The sequence below is a fragment of the Benincasa hispida genome, chromosome 1 (assembly GCF_027475165.1).
Source record: "Benincasa hispida cultivar pf3 chromosome 1, pf3_genome.v1.1, whole genome shotgun sequence".
In the NCBI taxonomy this organism is placed as follows: domain Eukaryota; kingdom Viridiplantae; phylum Streptophyta; class Magnoliopsida; order Cucurbitales; family Cucurbitaceae; genus Benincasa; species Benincasa hispida.
Genome location: NC_143478.1, coordinates 99618387 through 99640832, shown reverse-complemented (window position 1 = coordinate 99640832; position 22446 = coordinate 99618387). Strand labels below are relative to the sequence as shown.

The 22446-nt window shown below is 30.3% G+C and overlaps 2 protein-coding genes across 5 annotated transcripts; both read left to right on the top strand.

Annotated features, from left to right (window-relative positions):
- The first annotated feature begins 6119 nt into the window (after nucleotides 1-6119).
- LOC120071108 (uncharacterized) lies at nucleotides 6120-13882 on the top strand. Of its 4 annotated transcripts, none has more exons than XM_090305641.1 (9): nucleotides 6120-6389; nucleotides 7519-7658; nucleotides 7756-7816; nucleotides 8544-8592; nucleotides 8971-9025; nucleotides 9105-9192; nucleotides 10440-10558; nucleotides 13137-13199; nucleotides 13319-13882. In XM_090305641.1, the coding sequence occupies exons 1-8, from the start codon at nucleotides 6203-6205 to the stop codon at nucleotides 13164-13166; spliced, it is 729 nt and encodes a 242-aa protein (XP_090161767.1). In that variant the 5' UTR covers nucleotides 6120-6202; the 3' UTR covers nucleotides 13167-13199; nucleotides 13319-13882. The 4 variants fall into 4 exon arrangements, with proteins under 4 accessions (XP_090161767.1, XP_038879102.2, XP_038879095.2 ...); XM_039023180.2 differs by having other exon boundaries at nucleotides 6121-6389; nucleotides 7468-7658; XM_039023174.2 differs by lacking the exons at nucleotides 13137-13199; nucleotides 13319-13882 and having other exon boundaries at nucleotides 10440-10773.
- A 3699-nt stretch (nucleotides 13883-17581) lies between these two features.
- LOC120070188 (inositol polyphosphate multikinase beta-like) lies at nucleotides 17582-19912 on the top strand. Its single transcript, XM_039022044.2, has 2 exons — nucleotides 17582-18011; nucleotides 18803-19912. Exon 2 carries the CDS (start codon nucleotides 18806-18808, stop codon nucleotides 19721-19723), a length of 918 nt encoding a protein of 305 aa, XP_038877972.1. The 5' UTR covers nucleotides 17582-18011; nucleotides 18803-18805; the 3' UTR covers nucleotides 19724-19912.
- The last annotated feature ends 2534 nt before the right edge of the window (nucleotides 19913-22446 follow it).

The window sequence follows — 22446 nt, the reverse complement described above, 5'->3', positions numbered from 1 at the left end:
TCTTATGGTTTTGTGTAAATCATAGTAGGGAAACACAACTTACTATAAAATGATAGTGTATTCATTGATGGACAAGATAACCAAAATATACTTTGTAAACTCCCATCTTAAGGTGGAGGAGCATTTCAATAATTTTTTTTTTTCTTAGGTTTTATCTGAGATAGACGTAAAGAGATTCAAACTTATTATCTTTAAAGTATTTGAGAGAAACAATTAATACAATTATCATTATGTTCAAGTTAGTATTTCTTTTTATAATAAGTTAAAAAAAGGAAAATTATTTTAAATGACAAAATTACTGAAAATATTTATAAATATAGCAAAATATCACAGTTTATTTACGGTAGACCGCGATAGACTACTATCCGTGTTTATCATGATTCAAATAGACACATATAGTAGTCTACCGCAATCTGTCGTAGTTTATTATAGATAGACAGTAAAATTTTGTTATATCATATAAATATTTTGATTCATTTTGTTATATTTGAAAACCGTCCTAAAAAAATGTAGTTTGCTATCCATCTAATAAAGATTTTGATGGGATTTGTTTGAAAAAAATAGTGTTTTAAATCAAATTTATTAGATTATTATAGATACTAAGTTAATTTTAAGGAAATAAAAGTATTAACACTTGTTCAAACATAAACATAAAAAAAGAAAAAAAAATGTATTATCAACGATAGAGAAATTTGAAGAGAGAAAATAGTCATCTATGTATTGAACTATTATAATTGTGATTTTGTTGAAACTCCAACGATCAAAGATGAGATGATAATTCATTTGTTTTCTTTCCCATGTTTCTTTATTCGAAAATAGAAAAATAAGGAAAAATATTTATGAAATAGCAAAACTTAATTAGATGAGCACAACCAAGATGATCACTGAGCACCCAATCCAACCCACCCATTTTGGCAATAAAGCTCCAAGCATTTGGGTAGGAGAGATCCATCTAGAGCTCCAAATTCTAACATAAAATTTTAATTTAACAAACACATAAATTTTTGTGAGAAATAAATCACCCAAACCCTTATTGTATTTTTATCTACCACCGAATGATGTTCCAATCATTCTTATTGATTTCTTTTTACCTACTCCTCAATGGTGTTTCACAAAATTAAAGTATATTTTAAAAGCAAGTAATCATTTTTTGTTTTTTATTTTTAAAAATTAAATCTGTAATGATTTGCAGATTTTTTTAAAAAAATAATATTTTTTTAATAAATAATGACAAAAATAGGATTGAGGGAAAGTATTCCCAAAAGTAGGTGTTTAAATCGTGTACCAGGTACACGATAAGGTCTAAACCATGTACCGGGTACACGAGTACCTGGCCACCTGGCACGCCCAATTTGGTGTGGCAGTCATGCAGGTTTGACTTACCCTAAGTCGTGTACCGGGTACACGACTTCCACGCCTTAAAAATTCCGTCCGAACCCTTCTTCTTCCTCATCGAAACGCCTATTCTTCTTCCTCACCGTCGCTTATAATCGTTTTCCCTAACCGAGACTATCGATTCCTCCCTTCTCATACCAAAATCTCGTTGATTTTCCTCACCGAGGCCTCTATTTCAACAAAATCTTCCAAAATTTCGATTTTGCTCGATTTTCAGTCCTGCATTTGATCCTCACCGAATCCTCCATTGTAGTGGTCGTGTTGCTCGATTTTCATACATTTTTGGCTACCGATTTTTGCTTGGTATATTTCTTTATCTAGTTGGGCTGATATGTATTTATATGTATGTTTTTGCATGTTTTTTGGCTGAGTTTATTTTAAACTTAGTTTATGTATGTATAGTTTACGTATTTATAGTTTATGTATAGTTTATGTACAGTTTATGTATGTATAGTTTATGTATAGTGTATTATATAGTTTATGTATAGTTTATGTTGTATAGTTTTGTGTATGATTTAGTTTATATATAGTTTGTATATGATATAGTTTATATATAGTTTGTATATGATTTAGTTTATGTATAGTTTATGTATGATTTAATTTATGTATTATTTAGTTTATGTATAATTTATGTATGATTTCGTTTAGGTATGTTTTTGGGCTGATCTTTAGTTTAGGTATGTTTTTGGGCTGATCTTACATTTTTTTTTATTTGTTTGGATTGATTTAAACTTAGAAATTTTATATTTATAGAATACTTAGAAATTAGAGTTTGTTGGGTTGAATATTAATATATTTTTTGTCAACTATAACAGTTGAAAAAAACATAATAAATATATCGATGTGTCCTGAAGATTTAGTAATTCTTGAACCTGGAAATGATGGAGATAGTGACATCGATGTTGAAGTGGATGAATTATTTGGAAACGTCGGTAGTGGTGAACATGATCTTGAGTTGGTATCGTTAGAAATGTTCAATCAAATAGATTGGGAAATGATACATTCAACCTGTGAACTAGGATCTACTTTGGAAGAAAGGAATGTAGGAGTAGATAACTGTAATTTAATACAAAAGGGAATATTGTTTAATACCAAAGAAGATTTACAGCTTGCTGTGATAGAACACTACGAAATTGTCGTAGTGGAATCAAATCAGGATCTTTGGTATATTAAATGTAAACTTGGAGTCACGGTTGTGCTTGGAGGCTACAAGCATGTCGGCGCAAAACTCATGGAATGTTCGAAATCACATAACTTCAAGGAGAACACTCATATTTGTTTTCAGAGTTGACACAGGATCATTCACAGCTGGATTCAAATTTCATGAGTATCGAAATTCAGAATTTGGTTAGAGGCTTATAATCGATTTCCAATTGTAGTAACATAAGTCCAACTACAGGCCCCAGATCATCGTCCACTTAGTGTCGATATTATTTTATTTATATATTTATTTCGTTACCATTTTATGTAAGAATATAAATTAATTGTATTTTTTATAATTTTAGATGGAGTGGTGTATTAGTTGCCTCTAAATAGTCAGCAAATATGTTGCTCATGTACAGAAAAATATTTGACATGCTGATGCGCAATCAGATAGTAAATATGTATATAAATGAATATTTAAAAAATTTTACATGTATACTTATTATTTGTTTTGTCAGGTTATTTGGACATCATACCCACAGATTTGGTCATCCTTATCTGATTATTGTCGTAATGGTGAAGACATCTGGTTGACTATTAGCCCTCTTATATGCTTCAATATAGTAGAGTGACATCATCCAGATCGTATGCTGAGACAGTTCGGTATGCGAAAAACGATACATTTGTTATCCTATACACTCCCAGAACTACACCAGATCAATTTAAGAGGTAAGCATGACCAAGACTAGCGTCGAATCCATGCGGAGTATTTATCCTAATGGCATGGACGACGTGATCGTTGTGCACAGGGAGAATTAACAAATGGGCCAGCTGTATTAGACGACTACTTTCCCTGGTACAATTCGATCACGAGGCGATTTATCTCACTTGACACGCTTACTCTTATTGGTAAGAGATTTAAAATCAGACATTTTCCATATATATAATATGAATATTGTTTAATATATTTTTTTTATTCTACAGAATAATTTTATCGACGATGTTCAGCAATATTCAGTGCAGAACAACCTACCAGAATTGAGTTCAATGTGTTAGCAAACATTGATCAACATAGAAAGTATTATTCAACAAACAAGACGACTCAATGTTGCTGACACCGATCGAAGACGTATTCGTCGTAGACGACAGTGACAACAGGGTGAACTTAATTTAGAGGGACACGAAGACAACCCCCATGAGGAGTAAGGGCCAGGGGGTCTTTTTAAATCCCACATTGTATCATTCTCAAATTGGAAATCTCAAAAGAACTAATTGTAAATATTCTTTAATATCATGGTATTTTTTTTTTAAATATGAGTGTAAGATGTTTTCACCGTAGATTAAATATATAATTAAGTTTAATAATGAAAGAATTAAGTTTAATAATTAAGTTTAACAATTAAAAAAACAATTATAAGCAATAATGAAGGAATTAAGTTAAGTTTAACAATTAACTTTAAAAAAAAAAGAAAAAAAAATTTATAAGCGAATCGTGTACCGGGTACATGAGTTCGCTTGACTGGTCAATCAGTCCATGTCAGCTGATTGGATTAAATGGTACTCGTGTACCCGGTACACGAGTGTGCCTCATGGAAATCGTGTACCACGTACACGATTTCACTATCCTAAATCTGTCAATACTTTCCCAAAACACCTATTTTTTAAAATACTTCCTCCCAATCCTATTTTTTTTCATTATTTATTAAAAAAACATTATTTAAAAAAAAATTCTGATTTGCATCATACTAGTTGGGTTTTTAGCCAAATTTTAAAAACTAAAATAATTTTTAAATTTTGATTTGATTTTTTAAACCATTGATAAAAAAATAGGTAATAATTTGAAATTGGAAGTAGTGCGGGCTAAGAAACACAGACACAAATACATATATATGATATGATACGACGATATGTTAATTTCTAAAAAACTAAGACATGGATACGTTGAAGATACATTATATATATAATGTCTAATTAATTGCTATAGTACTTATTTTAAGTTAGATTAAAATAGATTCAAGAATAGAGTGAAAACTTGAAAAAAAATCCAGTAACGTTGAATCATTGTTGAGTGACTAGAGTAGACTGTAGGAAGGAAGTAGAAGATGAAGATTGAAGATGAAGGGGCTGTGAATCATGATTTAAATAGTAAGAGCACAGGGAAGAATGAAGATTTAATTACGTTTCAGGTTTTTTTTTTTTTAAATTTTTTTATGTTTTTATCATTTTTAATTTATTTTGTTTTGGATTGCTCAATTAAAGTGGACTTTTATGTTTGAAAATGATTTAAAAATGGTTGAAATCACTTTTGTCATTTTTAAAATCACCATGAAACATGTTTAATCCTTCAAAACCAATTTTGATGATATGGAAATTGCATTTAAAAGTGTAAATTTGAAAACTAAATTAATTTTGAATAATAGTATGTTTTCGAGTGATTTTAAAAATGAAAAAAAAAAAGATTTTTGATGATTTTAAAATCACTCCTAAACTAAAATCTAGGAAGCACAAATACTATTTGTGCAGAGAATCGGTATCAGATACGAATACATCCACATACGTGGTAGATACATGTCTGATAGGTGATTTGAAGTATCTGATTTTTTATTTTTATTTTTAATTTTCATATATATGTATATGCTTCTAGATACGTGAAGGGATACGTGCATCAATTTTTTGTTTCAAATTTAAGCCAACCATTTAAAAAGCCCAACCTTCAACCCATTTTATTTTAGTACATGTTTAGGAATGATTTTAAAATCATCAAAAATCATTTTTTTTTCATTTTTAAAATCACTCGAAAACACACTTTTAATTACTCAAAATTAATTTAATTTTCAATTTTATACTTTTAAATGCAATTTTCATATCATCAAAATTATTTTTGAAGAATTAAACATATTTCACGGTGATTTTGAAAATGACAAAAGTGATTTCAAGGATTTTAAAATTACTTCAAAATATAAAAGCCACTTAAATGGAGCAATCCAAAATAAAATAAATTAAAAATAATAAAACATAAAAAATTAAAAAAAACCCGAAATGTAATTAAATCTTTATTCTTCCCTTCTTTCTCACTATTTAAATCATGATTCACACCTCATTCATCATCAACTTCATTATTCAATCTTCATCTTCTACTTCTTTCCTAACATCTACTCTAGTGACTCAACAATCACTCGACGTTACTTGATTTTTTTTCTTCAAATTTTCACTCTCTTCTTGAATCTATTCTAATCTAACTTAAAATATGTATTATAGTAATTAATTATATATATATATAATACGTATCTTTAACGTATCCGTATCTTAGTTTTTTAAAAATTAACGTATTGCCATATCGTATTCATATCTGTATTTGTGCTTCTTAGACTAAAATAAAATATGTTGTGTGTTGGGCTTTTTAAGTAGTTGAGCTTAAATTTGAAAAAAAAAATTGACCAACTTATCCTTTCTGAAAACATGTACGCATATCTGAAAATTAAAAATAAAAATAAAAAAAATAAGATACTTCAAACCACGGACATATCCGCATTATATCCATATCATATTATATCAATTCTTTGCACACTTAGAAGTGAGTTAATTTTAAGAAACAAAAAATTCAGTGTGTGAAATTTCAATTTTGTTTTTAATCTCAAACTTCGAAAAAGTAAGAGAGAGATAGATGGAGCGACAGCCATCTTCACCAGGATCATCGCCGGTTGAGCTAGGAGACTGCCTAGAAGAGCTGCTCCAGTTCACTCTCCAATCTCACATCGATGGAACCCTGGAGCATGATCTAGGGTTGCACACAGACTTCTGCTCCCACCTCCTGAATCACAATCTTCCTCCACCCAATTTGGATCGCACTGGTACTGAAAAAAATGAATCCTTAGTTTGTAATTTTCGGAAAAGACAGAAGAAATTGCTTCTCTTGAACTCGCGTTTCTCTCTATTGATTTTGAAATTCACTTTCCGGGAGTCCATGATTTTGGTAGCGGATTCAGTGATAAAGAAGAAATGCACCACTTCAAATTAGATTCTGGAACTTTATGACTGTAGTTTGTTTGTTTTTAACTTATATTTAATAAAACGGAATTAAATCAGAAAATTGATCGTAGTTCATAATGCGTTAAAAGTACTAAGCTCTTCTCTGTAGTTGGGTTCTTCCCGTTTCTCCGAGACCTCCGTATTCGCATCCTCTGTGCTATTTCATGAACTATTTCAATGCTGGTTCGTCTTCCATGTCTGAACAAAGCGAACGCTAGATGATATGTGCTTTTCAATTATAAGACTGTTGAAATACTATTATTCTTTTGATTTTTTTTTCTAAAATTTTATTTTGCTGAATCAGTGTTTAATCCGATCTAGGAGTTGGATATTCTTATCTTGTAGGGTTACCTTTTACTATTTAAATGTTTGTTTTGACTGAACTTGGGAATTGATGTTGGATTTTCTTAACGCCTTTTAGATTCTGAGTGGCTGTTTTTTGTCCTTTTTTTAGCTTAGTTTTAGATGATTTGTTGGTGCTTAGGCAATTTTCTGTCTTGTTTTTGAGAAAGGAAAGGTATTTATTTTACTAATTATTCGAAGGAAATGTTATAAGTTCAAATCATTGGGGGGATTGGGTATTCTATTAGTGGAGGTGAAGATGATATTTCCCTTTATTCTTTTTCATTTTCCTTCCCCTAACTACATGAACGTGGCATGAAATTTGACAAATTCTTTTCTCCTAGTCTTTTGTTAATACACACACATTCTCTAATTTTGAGCATTAAAATTTTAGGTATAAGGAACTAAGGATGTAGGTCGATTGCCAGTTTCTTATATTTGTGTACTAATATTATTGGCCGTATATTATCCAGACATACTTGTTCTCTTTACTTCAGCAAGCATAGTGTGAAAACAAACTGTCCTGCTTTTGATTTATATTTTGATATGGATAACAAGGGGCTTGTGAAATTCTTCTCTTCACACTCGATGTATCAAATTCTCTATCAGATGTCTCCAGATTGTATAAGGATCTAGTGTCCTCACTTCGGAAGTCAGTCTCGAAACCATCATGTGGGTCACTAGATGACTTGGAGGACAAAGAAGAATGTAATGAGTTGATTGCTCAAGGAGGAGCGGAATTAGTAAATGCAAGTGCTTTTAGGCTTGATTGATTGAGTCTATAATTATGACGATTTCCAACACCCATCTCCTATGTCTAATCGAGCATTTGCTTGCACATTGCAGGTTCTAAAGACAGTAAACTTTGAGCTTCATGTTCATGAGCCTTTCTTTACTCAGCTAAGAGGTAATTCTATTAGACTTTCTGTACATTCTTAAGCTTGTGCTAGATGTATTAAGAGTACTAAATATGTAAACAAGAACAGGTAAAAATCAAGCCTATCTCACACAAGAGTTCTCAGTACACAGCACATGTCATACAAAAAACTCAATAACCAAACGTAAGAAAGTAAGGAGTAAGGACTTTTGAAGGCCAATTCTGTTATCAAAGTATTCGCTAAAAGAAAAAATCACGTCACTACTGTAGGGGCTTTGCTTTTATACCGAACAGTACACTAGGCTACCTCTATCTCTTACTCTTTTTTTCTTTTAGTAAAGGCTACTTCTAATTCTTGATAGTTGAATTTCTTACCGTGTAAAATCAACTTTCGTACTACAAGTACAAATAACCACAGTAACTTTCATTGGTTAAGAGGCTTAAAATCTGAATATCTAACTGAATACCAAGTGACTTGAATCAGTAACCAATGTCATGTATATTGGCACTTAGACAATATATAGACAAGATGGTATCCTATTAGAAGAGAGTCTTGAGTTCAAATTCCTTCTTATGGATGTTAATAGTTTTACGTGAAGGAGAGTGTTAATGATACATATAAAAAATATTAGCTTAAGCTTTTGGGTTCACTTTGGTAGTATTTTTCTTGGGAATATGCTTATACTTGTTGAGCTATTGATTTAGTGTCGTGATTTTTAACATTGATTTATCTCATGCAATATATTATTGGTTCTAGATGGCCTAAAGAGAGTGGAAGGAAGATGTGCTGCTGGGGATTACAATCGGTATTGCAGAAAACTTTCCCATTATAAAATTACTTTCTTAGATGGTTGTGCATTTTCCATTGTGGTGTATAAAAAATTTTCAATTCTGTAAACAGACATGATAATATACATCAGATGGAGTAGCGCAAATGAGAACAGAAATGGAATCTTGCATTGCGATTTTCTTCTTAGAGAAACTGTGCACATCATTTAAAAGATGTTACGGTATTGGAGACATTTGAGTTGCTATAGTTGTGAAATGTTACAGGGTTCTTTGTTGTCACTGGCCCGTTAATTTATAGCTTGTCACTATTGTGTTGAAATGGACAAAACAACCTAAATGTCAAAGTTGCACGTTATTTAACACTCTAATAATTTTTAGCCATCTTCTTGGTTCAGAATTCAGCCTGGAGCGTTGATACTTTTCAATAAATGTTTGTTGTTTGAGGTTCAGGTATTAATTCTGCATATTTCAAAACATTGACATTTCTACACTATCCATTATTTCCTTACAAACTTCTGAAACTCTGCAGGATGTACGTCAATACCCCTCCTTTTCTGCAATGTTGAAAGCAGAAAGTCTTGATAAAGTTCTTCCTGGGATAAAAACCTTAGCAGATGGTAAGATAATATACCTATATCTTTAATTTTCATTTCCTAAATATCTCATTATCTTGTTCATGGTAATACTTTGACATGAACTTTTTTTTTGTTTTTTTTTGTTCTATACAATTTTGACATTATCCTTCTTGCCTCTTCTTCTTTTTTTTTTTTTTCCTTTTCTTTTCCTTTCTAATGTAGCAGTTCCCAAAAATTACTTGCCTAGTGTGCTTCACGACTTATGACATGTTTGTGAATGATTCTAAAGTGGTTAAAATTGCTTTTGTCATTTTCAAACTCAAAAAATATTTTTAATCATTCAAAATCAATTTTAATAGTATGAAAAATGCTTTTAAAAGTGTAAAATTAAACATTGAATTTATTTTGAGTGATTAAAGGTGTATTTCAAAATGATTTTAAATACGAAAAAAGTGATTTTAACTATTTCAAAATTACTCTTAAACATGCCATTAGAGACATTATTTGTTAATACCTTTTGGAGGTCTTAAGAGCCATAAACTGAGGCAAAGATGATCGATAAATTAAATATAAAGAAGATTGATAACAAATATTCTGAAGCCATGATAAATATCATATCATGACACTATTACTAGAGAATAAAATGGGGAAGCATGACACCTTCTGCTAGGGGTGTGAATAAAACTTGATGATCCAAAAAACCCGATCAATCCAACCTCTAACATGTACGATTTAGTTTGAATTGGGTTCAAATAAATGAAAACTTTATGAATGGGGTTGGTTCATAGGTTCACCTAAAATACCTGAACCAACCCTAAACTTATTATTAATTACTTAATTTAAAAAAGTATGTTTTTTATTTATTTTTATTTTTTTAATTTTACTATTAATACAATTATATATATATTAATTTTACTTCATTTCATGATAAGATTTAAATAATGATCCAAGCAACCCGAACTAACCAAATCCAAAAGTTTCATGGTTGGGTTAGTGTTGGGTTCATTATTTAATAAGAGTTGTTTGGGTTGAAGAAATTTACAACTTAAACGATTGGGTTTGGTCTAAAAAGTACTTCAACCTAACCCAATCCAACTTACGTACACCCCCTACCTTCTGCCCCAATCAAAATCAGCTCATTTCCTCCACTTTTTATGAAAACTAAAGCTTGCCCAATCTGGTTAGTTTGCTGATACAAAGTCCTTCTGTTCTCTCTTTCTTGTGTGTGTGTGAAATGATCCAGCTACCATTTGAATACTGTATGGGTAATGGGGTGAAATTTGCTTCAGGTATCCAAATATACAGGAAGTTCTACTCTGAAGAGAAAGAAGTGTCCAATGTTGTTCTTGGGATTCATGTAAAAAAATCTGTTGCCCAGCCATACGTTGTTTTGTCCAGAATTATATCTGTGAGTTTTCTTGCATCCCTACTTTTCCTTACCTACGTCTTTGTTGCCAAGGCCAAAGTAACAGCACAAAAAACTGGGACTGTTTTGTTCAAGGGATTGGGAAATGCGAATGGGCTAAGATTCTTGTTTGATTTTTTTGTAAGCTGTAGTCAACTGTTCAAACCTTAATCTAATCTAATCTAATCTAGTCAATTTTTAGACTATTTTCTAAGAAACAATCAATTTTTCAACTTATATATTTTTACCTATATATATTTTCTTTTCCCTATGGATTGACATCCAAACTTTAAAGGTCCATTTAGTAATCGGTTCGATTTTTAAAATTAGGCCTATTTTGCCTCCATTTCTTACAATGATTCGAATCGCTATTAAGTACAATGATTGAATATTTAGTCAAATTTCAAAAACAGAAACAAGTTTTTAAAAGTTATTTTTTTTAAGTTTTCAAATTTTGGTTTGGTTTTTTAAACCATTGGTAAAAAGTAGATAACAAATGATGAAATTTGGAGGTAGAAGTGGTATTTATAGATTTAATTTTTAAAAAGAGAAAAGTAAAAAAATCAAATGAATGCCAAACGACGCTTAAATAATAGAACAATTGTTGACAATATTCCCATCAATAAATTATAAAACTAGTCAATGAAAAAGATCTACATTATTTCCATAAAAGAAAAATTAATCCTATCTATTTTATGTAAACACACATTGTTGATGCTAAAAATTGCATCAACAGTGAATTTGTATTCTTGAGGAAGAGTAGCCTAAAATCTTGTAAAAATGAGCAAATTTGAACATTAGTGTGATGTTGAGTGAAATCCACTTAGATGCTCAAGTTAGAATCAAGTTTTAGAAATTGGTCAATTAATAGAAAATATGTATGAGTTTTCGGTGTACCTTTCTTCGACTGCAACTCGAAGATTATATAGATCAATCCCTTAGTAACTAAAATTTGCACGACCTTTCCTCTTCTCAATCACTACTAGATTTCATTTCAGTTGTTAACCATTCGAGCCATCATTGTTAAAGTTGTTACACATTTCAGCCATCAATATGCTCGACTCTTGGATGAGCCTCTGACATTCAGTTAATAGTTGTTTGATTAGCAACTAACTCCATCATTTAATGAAGTTTGGCCACCTATTAAGGATTTAAAATTCTACGAATTTTCTTTGCACACAAATGTTGTAAAGTTAGACAAATTGTTTCATAGATTAAATTAGTTGGGGTGTGCAAAAGTTCGTTGGATATAAAAAAAAGTAAAAATAAAATAAAATAATAATAATAATCCCGTCTCTTAAAATTCTTAAAACGGCAAGTCTATAACCGACCAACTTAAGCAGTTTTGTATAAACTTGCATAAATTATATATATATATATAAATTCTTTTTAATGCAACCTTTCAAGTAGTTTTGAAAATAAGAAATAGGGAAAAAGAAAATCGATCAACCACAAAAAATTTAGATGTGTTGAGTGTAGACATTTTAAATACGTAATATATTTAATATTTAGAAACAAAACAAAACCAGTAAACACACTACTTTTATACTATAATATACTAAATGGAAAATGACAATATTGGGTCAGTTGGTGAAGAGATCTCTCACTCTCAGTTGTCACACACTAGATTCTGTACCATAACTCACATGCTAGTTGTCATCTCCACTATTTCTAATTATTCCAAATCTTTTCTACTAATTTAATCCTTTTAAATTAAATTTATTTTCTTCCATTTTTTTCCAATGATTTGCATCTTTTTTAAGTACAATGGTTGAATTCTTAGTCAAATTTCAAAAACAAAAGTCGCTTTTAAAAAGCTATTTTTTTTTTTTTTATGGTTTTCACAAACAAAGAAATTTAGAGGTGAAACTAGGGTTTATAGGCTTAATTTTTAAAAACAAAACAAAAAATATGCCCAGTTTGGTAACCATTTTGTTTTTTATTTTTGTTTTTTTAAAACTAAGCCTATTTCATATAATTTTTTTACAATAATTTGCTTAAGTACAATGGTTGGATTCTTAGTTAAATTTAAAAGAAAAAAATAACTTTTTGAAAGTTATTTTTTTTAGTTACCAAAATTTGGCTTGGTTTTTTAAACAATTGATGAAAAGTAGATAACAAAAGAAAAGATTTGGAGGTGGAAGTATAGGTTTAATATTCAAAAGAAAAAATAAAAAACAAAATGGTTACTAAAGTCAAAATGGTTATAAAACAAATCCATAGTATTTCAGTTGTTATTTAGTTTTTTAATTTTTAAAAATTAAATTCATGAACACTACTTTTATCTCATTAAATGGACTAGTAAATTTTTTTTAAGCTTACGGAGGAGTTATGATCCTCAATGCCAAATATTTTCACACCACTTTTTCTCTCAACTTATTCCCACCAGAGAATTAATTTTTGTTCCCATGTAATGATACGACTTGGAAAGTCAATTTGTGTGGTTAGAGGTTTATATATATATATATCTTTTACATATTTGGGGTATATATATAATATATTTATCATGAAAAGAATAACTTTTGTTATTGCATTCTGTGTTCTCCATTATCTAAGACAATTTGTCTTCTTCTTTTGATAGGCTTATTTTGGTCGTTCGACGAAGATTTAAAGTGCAAAATAAGCTTCTCCTTTGATGTGCAATGTAAGTATCTTTTAGAAAAAGTTTGTCTAACCCAACCTATTCTAATTAAAATTATATTTGAAACTTTGTATAACCCAATGTTACACTAACACAAGTTTTTTATTTTTCACATGTACAAGGTCAAATGCAAGCTACTCAAACACATTGCTATGGGAGGAGATCAAAATCTACTAAATGCCTAACCAACTGACTTTTCGTAGTCAAGTCGAGGTGTCTGTTTAGTACCGACGGAAATCCTTCTATCGTGTTAGGAATGGATCTACCAATCGATAACAAAAGGCTATAAAATCAACAAAATCTTATTGTATGCAAGTATGCAATTTCACCATAGTTCTACTTAAACGCCATCTCCGTCTAAGCTCTAACTCAAGCATCAAACTGTATTGAAATACCAAGCACCATGATGGTTGGAATTCTAGTAAACTTGAGTAGAGTAGAAATATTTGTGTTCCTCAGTCCTTGAAGGTCTCAATGAGGAAGGGGAAAAGGACATTTATTCCCAACAAGATGCCTTGGGGCCATTTATCTTCTTTTTTTTTTTTTTTTTTGGAAATATAGATAATCGGAATCTTTAAATGCATCGATCATAAATGTCCAACATCTTTAAATAACCATATTTGTTTTGTAAGAATATTTTTATAGATAATTGGAAATACTTAGATATGTGTGTTTGTTTCATACAATTTTTACTTGAAAATGTCTTGAGTTTACATAAAGTTCTAAGTATGCCTTTACAACTCTTCATTACTTTATAATTAATTTAATATTATTTGAATTTTTGTTACATTTTTTTTTAATTAATTTGAACTTCTATTAAATTTAATATTAAAAAGGAGATGCCCTGAACATGGCAATCGAGAAATCCGTGTTTTGGCATCCAAAATTCTCAGGATGGTTTCCATAAGAGTATGCTAGTATGCTCGAGAATCTCTAAATGTTAGGGTTTCTTTACACATTATCGTAAAATAAATATGGTAATCCAAATGTTTACAAGATGCCCGTGAAAAAACATCTGAGGGGTTGCTTATTTTTTGAGAATGTAGATAATAATAATTTTAAATGCTAAGAATTATAAATGTCTGGAATTACAGATGTTTGGCATCTTTAGATAATTATGGTTGTTTTATAGGAATAATTTTGAAGATATCTAGGAATACTTGGATAACTATATTTGTTTTGTAGAATTTCTACCTGAAATGTCTTAAATTGATACAAGAATACCTTTACGTCTATTCATTAATTTAACATAATTTGAACTTATATAACATATATGTTTTTTTTAAATTGAATTTACTTTTAAATTAATATAGTTTATATTATTTTTATAAAAAATAATAATAATTCAAGCTTTTTTTTTTATAAAATAAACATTAATTTAAATTTAAATTTAAGCATCTTTCAAAGAAAAAAAAAAGAAATAAAAATAAAAACAACCACAATTTAATAAAAAAAAATGATATATGGTTGAAAGTATTTATTTTAATTATGAAATGCAAACAAAGAAAGCGATATATATGCACACATTTATATATAAAAGAAAAAAGGAAGGATAAAAAAGTAAAAAAGAGATGCTCTCATCATGGGAATTCAGAAAATACATTTTTCAAGAGAGTATTAAGACTCTCGAGATACTCTCTGTAAGAGGCATCTTAAAATGTTCGAAAATATCTAGATGTCAAGACATCTTACATTATTGCAAAACAAATGCAATAATTCAAATGTCTAGTCAATAGAAATCTTAGATTCCCACAAAATAAATGCGGTAATTAAGATGTCGACTGCATGGACATCTTATACCAATCTTCTTTGTTTTGTGCTTTCTAGATGTGGCTTTGAACTTGCTGAAGAAAGGACCAGTTTGTAAGAAGATGCTCTTTATTATTGATTGCCAAGTAAAGCAAGAAACAGTGGTTAGAGGAGAAGTGAACATTTCTAAAGTTTATTCCATCAACATATATTAATTTTATGTCATATTTTGTGACATATCTTTTTTAATATAATCTATATCAGTAGATCTTGTCCTAATGTTCCATATGTATTATTTAAATAATCTTACTTTGAATAAGGACAATCAAAAGTTTTTTGTTAGAGGCCTTTTTATTTTAGCATACTCAGATTTAGCTACTTTTTAGTCTGCTTCTAAAATCTTCTTTGAAAAAGAAGAGAGAGATAGAGACAAAAGCAAAAACTTTTCAAACTAATAAAACTTTCATAGAGATTTTTTTTTTAACCTATTTTTCTTTCTACATTTCAAAATAAAGCTTTCTAATTTTTCGTTGATGCCACTAATTTTTTAATTTCTGAATTGTTTTTCTTCTTTTCTTGCTCTCGTTTTTGTTTTAACTCATTTTCTTACGTTTTTCATTTGTCCTTACTTCGTTTGGTGTATGAAAAAAACTATATATGTTACCACTAGTCATCAGACATTGTGGGAGAAAGAAGAAACAACTTCACTCATTGTTGTTGTTGGTATATACGGATATAAGGAAGAGTTCTAGAGGAAGAAGATAATGAACAAAAAGTTTTAGAGAGAGAAATAGAACAAGAGTCGAGAGAGAAAATAAGATAGAAATTATTAAAAAAATATATATTAAATAACATCTTGATGCAATTTTTTTAGCTTAATCTATCAAATCATTAAGGGGGTGTTTGGATGGAAGGAATTGAGATGGGAGGGAGGAATATAATTTAAAATTTAGAAAATTATATTAAATTATAAACTATGATATTTGAATTTAACATAAATAAATAAATTAATTGTATAATAATCTTTAAATAACCAAGACATTAATACTATTAATTTATTAACAAATTATATATGTAGTTAATTAGTTATCATTATGATTAATATTTTATGATATTATTTTTAATAATTATAATTAATTTATCATTGATTAATTATAATTTATTATTTTTTAATCATAAAATATTATATTTATTTTTTAAACTGATTTGGATTGTTTTATTAATTAATACATCATATTTATATAAATTCATCAAATTGATACATCAAATTATGTAATCAAGTAACTTTAATTATAAATTACTCATTTTACAAATATTTGTAATTAATATTATTATTTGATAATTAAATAATCAATTTTGCTCAAAACTTTGAATTGAATTTATTATTTATCAATTAATCTATCAAAATTTTATAGAGGTGTCCATGATTAATTTGTTACCATAAAATTTTAATAACTTTTCCATCTATAATCAAATACAGTCACTCTTCATTTCTAGCAATCTTATTCCTCGACCTTTTATTTTCAGACATAATTCCGGACAATGTTTAAAACCTTAAACCAAACGTCTCTTAAATGAAAGAAGAAAGAAAAAAAAAAAAAAAAGAAAAGGAAAAAGAGTGGTTATTCTCAATTTGTCATAACTAGAGAGAGATTCATTTACACTACTTTATTTATTCTTTTCCTTCTCACATGTGACATGTCTATGTCTATTATATTTATTCCCCATTACTTCATTCTTTAATATTAATTCATTTTTGTCAAGAGAGAGCAATTATGGACTTTTTGGGTGCAGAGATCAAACAAGATCTTAGGCATTTATTTTAATCATATTCCTTTGTCCATTCACTAGCAAATTCAAATGTTAATTATATTCACATTTTTTTTTCTCATTTTGTAACACAAAATCTTATTACTTAGCCTCAATGGAGTATTTTTTTATTACATTTAATAGAAATGTTAGATCATTGTCAAAGCGAGTAAAACTTAATCGTTATTGATGTAAATCCTTCATTTAAAAATAAAATCTTTGGTAAATATTATAAGTTAAACCTAAAACAAATGTGAACGTTTAATTAGTAAATAAGATCTAACCTATTTTAGAGATTAATTGATGTTAAATGTTCCTATTGGGTTAAATCTAATTTTTTGTTTTATCATTTTAAAAGATTAATTCTATCTTCGGTTTCGTTTCTTATTATATTTTTTTTTGTTACAATACATAATAAAAATTCATGTATGACTTTTTTTTTTTTGTACGGATGACCTAAATTTCACTCAAAAGATGTTGATTCTTGATTGACTGAAATTTTAAAATTAATAAAGATTAATCTTTTGATGACAATACAAACCACTTGCGAATAGGTGACTGCTCCATGTGCCCTTTCATGTTCGTGCTTAATTACGAATCACAAACAAATTTAGATCTCAAATGCACCAAACACTACATTGTATTTTTCTAAAGAAACATTTTGGAATATACTATTGTTCTCGTGTTATTTCAAATCACGATTGAAAATGAGGATCGCGATGGAGAAATAAATACAAACAAATTAAGATGTTCTAAAAAGTTTGCTTCAAACGAATATTTGTTCAATGTATTCAAGATTTAAACCTACTCGTAATGTATAACTAATCAGGAATGTAAAGGGACAATGGAGAGATTTGATTGATTCACAAATGATTTGTACCGTCATAAAAAGATTAATCTTATTGATTTCAAAATTCGGATCAATAGACATTTTTGGAGTATAAAATGTAGCTAATCCATAAAAATAAATCTCTAGCAAAGTAAGTACTTTTGTTTGTATAATTCATGTAATTTGATCTGATGGAAGTGAAAGAAGAAGGAAAAACAAGTCACAAAAAGGTTGTAATCTTTTGTTGACCGAAGATGCGCAGGTGGTAGAGCAACAACCGCCGCCGCCGCCGCCGCCGCCGCATCGAGATTCAATGGTAAAAGCAGCCGAAAAGCCTCAATAAATAAAAGCCAATCTCTCACCCTTTTTCTTCCCATTCGCCATTGCCACTTCTTTCTCTTCCTCAATTTCCTTCTCCCTCACACAAGGTAAATTCTCTCTCCCTAGATTCCCTTTCCCCATGATTCTCTGTTGTTCTTCTAAATTTCTCTTATTGTTTGATTCACCGAAGAATTCAGTGAATTTCATTCATATTTTCCATTCCTTTGATTGCCCCTCAACCTTCGTTTGAATCTGGTAGTGAAGAGCCGTTTTCGTTAGGGATGCTTTTCAATCACTTCTATTTCAGATCAGGGTTGCGATTGCTTGTATCTTTTAGGTTATCTTTGGTTTCAAAAGGGAATTGCATGTGTTTAATTGCGAATCTGTGGCTCCTCTGCTTCAATTTCTTATATCATTTTAGCTTCTACTTATATGAATTTTTTGTGTCATTTAGATTGTCCAGAGTTATCTTTACATTAGAATTATGCTGTGTTTAGAATGGATATTTGCTCCTTTTGTTACAAGATTCATTCAAGTTCATGTTAATCACTGTTGTCTGTGGACCCTATTAACTTATTGGATATTGCTAATCAAATCTACAAGAATGTTTTGATGATGTAATAGAAGGAAATTGCTTATGATGTTTATGACAACTGCGTTAATTCGTTACTAATTTATATAAATGTATGATATGAACAATTATGCTTTCTCTAAAGCCGAAATCCATCCTTTTGTTAGTACGTAAAAGGACAAATAGCTAAAATGAGTATAGTTCAACTGATTATCAATCTCGAAGTTAGAAATTCATCATTTTCTTAGTATGTGAACAAAGATAATTTGTTTAATTCAACAATTATGGAAATTTAGTCCTTTTTTCATTCATTCTGCTTCTCTTTAGGCCATGTTTAAGATCCCGGATCATCAAGTTGCTGGCCATCAAGCAAGTGATGGAAGCATGGGTCCTCTTGTAGATGATTCAGGGCTCTTCTTCAAGCCTCTACAGAAGGATGAACGAGGATCTAAGGAAGTGGCTTTCTATAAATCACTCTCTTCAAATACCAAAGTTCCAGATAACATTCGTGCCTTCTTCCCTGCTTTCCATGGAACTCAGGATATACCTGCATCAGACGGTTCTGGCTTGCATCCCCATCTTGTTTTGCAGGATCTCATCTCAAATTACCAAAATCCGTCTATTGTTGATATTAAGATTGGTTCTAGAACTTGGTATCCACAAGCTTCTGAGGAGTACATTCAAAGGTGCTTTAAGAAGGATAGAGAAACCTCCAGCTTGGCTCTGGGGTTTCGGCTTTCGGGCTTGCAGATTCATGTGAGCCAAAAAGCTGGATACTGGAAGCCAGGGAGGAAATTTTTGCAAAACTCTTCAGCTGAGAAAGTTAAGATTATTCTGAAGAAATTTGTTTCTTCAAATGCTTCTGCAGATTCTGATGTGGATGATCTTGATTGTGTTTTTGCATCATCAATTTATGGTGGTGCAAATGGAATTTTGGCACAATTATTGGAGCTCAAGACTTGGTTTGAAGATCAGAAGTTTTACCATTTTTATTCTAGCTCAGTGCTGATGGTGTATGATAAAGAATCTATGCTGGAAACTAAGTCGAATGCAGCAATTAAACTTGTTGATTTCGCACACGTTGTAGATAGCAATGGTGTAATTGATCATAATTTCTTGGGTGGGCTCTGTTCTCTAATCAAGTTTATCTCCGAGATTTTGACCGATCATCTCGACTGCCTGAACAAAACTTGTCTGCCATGCTCTGACAATAGTTTGAACTGCAATCGTGATGACTCTGATCGGTAAGCAGCTATCAAGGTTCAAACATTTTTGTTTATGAAGAAGGATTGTATCAGTGTTTTAACTCTGAACAGTAATCTCATATGCTTTTATCTTATGAAACAATCTCACCAAATGCCATTACTGAATGTTTTGAGAAAGTAATTCATTTACTTGTTGGAACTTTAGGAACAAAATTTGTTGAGTTATTGATCAGCCCTATGTCCAATTTTGTTTGGTTTGTAATTTTTTAAGAGTTCCTTATAATTCATTTCACATGAGTCTTCCCATGTCTGCAGCATTGAAAGAAATAAGCTTAATCGCTAATGCCATGTTTTTGTTTTCATTACTGTTGTTCCTGCAATTATTTCTGGACAATATCACTTAGGTTAAATTATGAATTTCATCTATGTAGTTTGGAGAAAGTTAGAATTTAATTTCTATGATTTTAAAAGTTCAAATGAATTTAGGCCTCATTGTCGGACAAAATTTCATAAAGAGTCAGAGACTATTTATGAGAGTTTTAACTACAAAATTCTTTTACTTTTTTGAAACCATAGGGACATTCCATGGATTGTAATATCCCTGCATATTTGATATTTTTTATACTTGAATTTTTTTTAAATGCCTAAATATAAAAAAGGTGTTGAATTTCAAAAAATAAAATAGTAATAATTTGTTTTTAAAATATAAATAAAGATAACTATGATGTTGCGATTATTTCAAGTGTTGGTCAAGAACAATACTAGGTTGAGATTTTACTTCGACAGTAAATTTTAATTGTTTTTTTTTTTTTTTTTCCTGTTTCGTGTTTTTATTTTATTTGGTTTGATATAGAAAGGTGAAAGGGGAAAGCAAAAAGACAGAAAAAACATCCCACTAGAGAAAACTGTCTACTAGGTTAAAGCAAAACATTGAAACAGAGGGTCGGAGGGAGATAAAGAGGCAAATGGAAAAAAATAGTAAAAAAAAAAAAAGTTGGGAAAGTTGGGAGTTCTATAGTGAGAGAGAGAATATAATTGTTCTAATGTGTTAAAAGAAGGGTTGTTTTTATTAAAAATAGAGGATGGAAATAAAATCTGAGTCTTTATTAAAGAATATAAGCTACTTATACAACTTAGCATATACAGCAAGACCAAGAATGAAAAAAAAAAAAAAAAATCAACTATATACCAATAGTATTCTAATAGCCATCTTGGATGATAGAAAATTAAAGGTTGATAATGGTAGAGCCTTTGTGAATACATCCGTCGGAGATCGAATAGTCATCAACTTTAGATCACCGCGAACAAGTTTTTTATTGACAAAATGGCAATCGAGTTCAATATGCTTGGTGCATTCATGAAAGATAGGATCAGTGGCAATGTGAATGGCTAAAAGATTCTCACAAAAAATTATATCAGGCAGTGGAGAAGAGATTTGTAAATTTTCCGGTAGTTGAATGAGCTAAATAAGCTCACCGGTGGTTGTTGGCAGCGCCCTATACTCAGCTTTAGCCGACGGTCTGCTCACTGTGGTTTGCTTCTTAGCTTTCCATGATACTAGAGAGTCACCTAAGAAAATACAGAACCCCGTGGTAGATTTTTGAGAGATTAAACAAGACCCCCAATTAGCATCAACAAAAGCATGTAGCTAGAAATTGGAAGAAACAGTGAGAAAAATTCCTTGACCTGGGGACTTCTTTAAGTATCTCAACAAGTTATGAGCAACATCTAAATGTGGTTGTTGAGGCTTAGCAAGAAATTGACTAAGCTTATGAACTGCAAAGGTAATATCCAGATGAGAAATCGTCAGATACAACAAACAATCGATTAAATGCTTATAAACAGAAGGATTTGTCAACAAAGTACCTTGATCATTTCGAAGCTTTACATCAGGATCCATTGGAAGAGAAAGGCTTGTAAGACAAATAGCCAGACTCTTCAAGTAATTGCAATGTGTATTTACGATGGGAAAGAAAGACTCCTTTAGTAGATCCAGGCAATTCAAGCCTAAGAAAATACCTCAATGAACCAAGATCCTTAAGCTTAAAATCTTGATGTAAATGACTTTTGATTTTGTTGATCTCTACCAAGGAACCACCGGTGAAAATTATGTCATCAACATAAACTAGAAGAGCAAGAAAAGATGAACCGGTTCCACGTGTAAACAATGAATAATCAGACTTAGATTTAACAAAATCAAGAGATAAAAGAGCATGTGAAAATTTATCAGACCCCTATCGAGAAGCTTGCTTTAAACCATAGATAGATGTATGAAGTTTGCAAACTAAATGCTCCCCCTTAGTGCAACACGTTTAGGATCATAACCAAGTGGTAAGTCCATATACACTTCTTCAATAAAATCCCCATGAAGAAACACATTATTTACATCAAGTTATATAAAAGACCATTGTTGTGAAATAGCAATGGACAAAAGAACTTTGACAGTGACAAGCTTAGCAACAGAAGAAAAAGTTTCAATGTAGTCCAAACCCTCTTATTGTGTATACCCCTTGGTAACAAGTCGAGCTTTTTACCTTTCAATTGAGCCATTTGACTTGTGTTTCACTTTGTAGATCCATTTATACCCCTACAGAATAACTGTCATTAGGAAGAGTAGCAATAGTCCATGTTATATTATTCTCCATGGCTTTTAATTCAATAGACATAGCTGATGCGTTGCGCAAGTGTACGCAATCAAAGTAATAAATCCTAAATAGGGTATTGTCCTCAGGGACTGGCGTGAGTGAAATTTTCCTAAACTTAACT

Coding starts and splice junctions, on each gene's coding strand:
- LOC120071108 (XM_039023167.2), top strand. CDS start 6,203: ATGGAGCGACAGCCATCTTCACCAGGATCATCGCCGGTTGAGCTAGGA. Junction 6,390..7,467: donor ACCCAATTTGGATCGCACTG/GTACTGAAAAAA, acceptor ATGGATAACAAG/GGGCTTGTGAAATTCTTCTC. Junction 9,026..9,104: donor GTTTGTTGTTTGAGGTTCAG/GTATTAATTCTG, acceptor GAAACTCTGCAG/GATGTACGTCAATACCCCTC.
- LOC120070188 (XM_039022044.2), top strand. CDS start 18,806: ATGTTTAAGATCCCGGATCATCAAGTTGCTGGCCATCAAGCAAGTGAT.